Genomic DNA, 3,690 nt, shown 5'->3' on the forward strand with positions numbered 1-3,690 from the left:
CTTATTCAGGTGATTATACACTACTGAAAACATACTTATGAATATTATATTCCATTTGTGCCAATAGATCCTCCTAAATGTTACACACTGGACCTTTAAATTTCAACAAGTGGTCATCCAGATACAGGGGTGACATCTGACAACTGTTCTAAAATCTACGTTCGTTATTAGAGTACATGTCAACGAGGATGCCCCGTGCTCTGACTGAGATCGTAATTAGAAGCGATTACAATTTTCTTTAAATAAGTACGCATAGAAAAGCAGGGAAGCTGATGGAATGATGGTCCTCAAGGAGTGTACTGTATCCTAGGCAGCTGGATTTCAACTGTGGAGAGATACTGAAGCATTTCTTGGATTAAATAAGGAACCATCAACACAAGAGGACCTGTGCATTATACAAAACCCTTCAACACAGCAGTATTTAACACACTCATATTCACAACATGTTACTTGTGCCCTGCTGGTGGATGAGATTTTCAAACCAATGTGTGATTTTAAAATTGAACACACACACAGTGATGCAGCCCAGATCCCCGTCAATAATTTATCTCTGTGGAGTCCTGCGTGCATGTTCATGCAGCGTCACCCTATTTTATAGTCGAGTTGCAGAGGTTAATATAGATGTGGCTCGACTGCTCAAAATACTGTGAAGAAAATACATCATTCTCCTCATCCTTGGAAAAATGCCACGGTGCTGCCATGGGGGGCACTAGGGGAGGTAATGAGTCCCCTGATTGACTTCTGCTCCAGAAAAGCACATGTGCATAGATGACCCAATTTACATTTGTTAAATATTTAATATTTCCCAATGAACTCTTTAAGATTATTATGAAGCATAAAACACTTTGATTGCCAAACATCACAAATCTCATGCTGCTTTTTCACATCAGCAATAATCCACATTCGTCATTTCTTATGGACAAGGAAATGAAATGTGTTAAAGAGATTACTCTCTGCAACCACTTGTTGCAAAGTCTTATGAACAAGAAAAATAAACAAATACAAATAAAAAGAGGCTTATAATATGTTAGTGGATGCAAATAAAGTAGGCATAACAATATGGGTATGGATCTTTTGGTATCTCACAATTCGAGTCGATTTTGATTATTAAGGTCCCGATTTTATTCTAAATCTAATCTCAATTCATTACAGAGGGCTGCTGATTTTAGCATCTACTCCAGTTGGCTGCTCCTTCTTCCTCTGGAGATTGTAGAATCCATGCACCCAAACACTTTGCTTCAATGAAGACAGGACTATTTGAATTTTAGAGCAACTGAGAGCTAATGTTAGCAGTGACTGACGAGCCACGGAGGCCAGAAAGGGCAAGTTAAGACTGCCAGCAGGAGAAAACTGAAACTAAACTTAACTTAAAGATGGATTTTTGTAATTGATTCAGAATTGTAAAAGTAGAAAAAAAAGGTTTCTCAGAGCTGCAAGAAGTGGAGAAAGCAGTGGATGGGGGGTTGACTAAATGATCAATAGTAGTATTTTCCGGCATCATAAACTATGTTGTTAATAAGAAAAACAAAAATACCACTGGACAGTCTCAATCCCTCATATGAAAACTGGAAAAAAGCTTTGGTCATAAACATCTCAACAATCAAATACAATCAGATTTTTTGTAACAAGCAAGGTATATTCATCTACAGTAGGAGGCTTCCAGAGACACAACGGTATTAAAAGCATCCAATTGGACCAACGATTTGAGACACAGGGGAAATGCTTGAACTATACCAGTAATTGAGCCTGTGATAGTCTTTGCAACCCTGATAAAGGCATCCTAATGGGCTGAGGCAAATTATCTAGCTCATAATCAGCAAGGCTTGAAACGAACTGGACTGGAACTGCAAGAAAACCTTTACAGAAACGAAGACATGAGGAAATAACAACCGCTGCAATTGTCTGCTCTGAGATTACACACATAATGTAGAATATCAGCCAAACGATAGCTGTGTCTCTTCACAACAGCTTTACTCTTGGGAATGTCTCCTCACAGAAGGGGGTGCGTGTCAAATGCCAAAAATATCTGAACAGTAAATGCAGTAAAGTATCCGCCTTGATCCCCCCCCCCTCCCCTTCCATGCTTGATCTGCTGTCGCTTCATTGTGCAGATTGCTTTTCTCTTTTCAAAAGCAGGACAGCCCCAGCTGACTAATCAAAATGCTGGCAGTGCCCAAAGAGAGAACGGGAATCTCAGAAAACAAACATCCGCAGCAAATCAAAAGTGATTTCAGAGGGTGATCACAGATGGTGCAACTGAAGAGTGCTCCTACAAATTCTGTGTCCCCGGTGATTCACACATTTCCCAAGCTGCTGTCTACACTTCTCCAAAATAGCCTGTAGCCCATTATGAATGCAAATAAAAAACATGGCTTGAGACCAGTTCTGGAGTTTTATGCACTAACTGACAGGTAAAGAGATGGATATGGACCCACACAGATAACTGTGATTGGCAGACAAACAGAGAACATAATGGGAGGTCTATTTTTTTTCTTTTTTTTTTTTTAAAAAGAGAAAGATAAAAAGAAATCCATAAAACACAACAGCCACAACATGATTGAAACTTTTTCTCTCATTTACTTATTTACCTATGTTGCACATAAATAAGAATTTCATGTAAACAAATTTGTGAAACTGTACATAGTACACAAACCTTCAATCACGACTGTGGTTTAACTCATAATCTCGCACACATGCAGACACACGCGGGCACACACATAAGAGACTCACCCCACTGCAAAGGAGCAAGCTGTAGGTGCTCCAGGACCAGCTGGTTGAGGACTCCCTCCACACTGGCCTCTCCACGGCGCCGCAGGGAAGGGTGGGCTCGGTTAAGGACAAGAGCATGGAGAGGCTTGGTGCATTTCAAGTGTTAATCAACATGAGAAATCCTGCTGCATACACGTACATAACAACAGTTACTTGTAAAACTAGGAGTTTAATAACAATGCATCATATAGTGCACTGTGATAATAAAAGGCTAAGACTGCAACAAACATAACACAGTGCTGTTCTACACATCTACTGCGAGTCATTCCCTCTCTCTTTTCCCCCTTTCCTGTCTAACTCAAGCTGTGCCATCAAATTAAGGCAAAGAGCTCCCCCTAAAATAAATACACAAATAGACATTCTAAATATCATTAAAATAAAGTAAACTTTATAAGTAATCAGGGGACATTTGAACCCTAAGTCTGAACCTCTGAGAATTTTAAGCAGTAGCAAGTCCTTTTTCAGCGGACCCTTAATGGATGTCAGAGACAATATTAATGGGCCTATAATGTGCACTTTTTGTACCTATCAGTGTCAAAGGTTTATCAAGAAGTTTCTGATGATGTACTGAATCCAGAAATATTATGGAAATAAATTGATTGTCATCTGAATGATCACATTTAGTATAAATCATGATCATTGCGGGGAAAGAGTCCTGCTTTCTTACAGCCAAGTCAATTGAGTCTGCTGCTTGCATCACAGTTGCTTACCTCCTCGGTTTATTCATAGAACAGAATTGCTTACAGTCTCTCTACCATTGACTTTGTGAGAGAGAGAAATTGTTAAACACATGAAAGCTGCCAATGTGGTATATACTGAATGTGTGGATTTGTAAGACCTCATCGTACACAAATTTAATAAAGAAATAACTGCAAATCAGTCAATAAGGCTTCAAATACTAGTATTAGTAGTAGTATATAT

At 39.2% G+C, this 3,690-nt stretch overlaps 1 protein-coding gene across 3 annotated transcripts in view; it reads right to left on the reverse strand.

Moving 5' to 3' along the window:
• Positions 1-3,690, reverse strand: part of trappc9 (trafficking protein particle complex 9) — a 202,684-nt gene that overhangs the window by 66,492 nt on the left and 132,502 nt on the right. For all 3 annotated transcript variants that reach the window (XM_035681239.1, XM_035681236.1, XM_035681238.1), the window contains one exon: positions 2,731-2,821. In XM_035681239.1, coding sequence (XP_035537132.1) covers positions 2,731-2,821 — 91 coding nt within the window. The remainder of the gene's footprint in view (positions 1-2,730; positions 2,822-3,690) is intronic.

This window comes from Morone saxatilis, unplaced genomic scaffold (assembly GCF_004916995.1).
Source record: "Morone saxatilis isolate NCDOM2014 unplaced genomic scaffold, NCSU_SB_2.0 Contig9, whole genome shotgun sequence".
Taxonomy (NCBI): Eukaryota; Metazoa; Chordata; class Actinopteri; family Moronidae; genus Morone; species Morone saxatilis.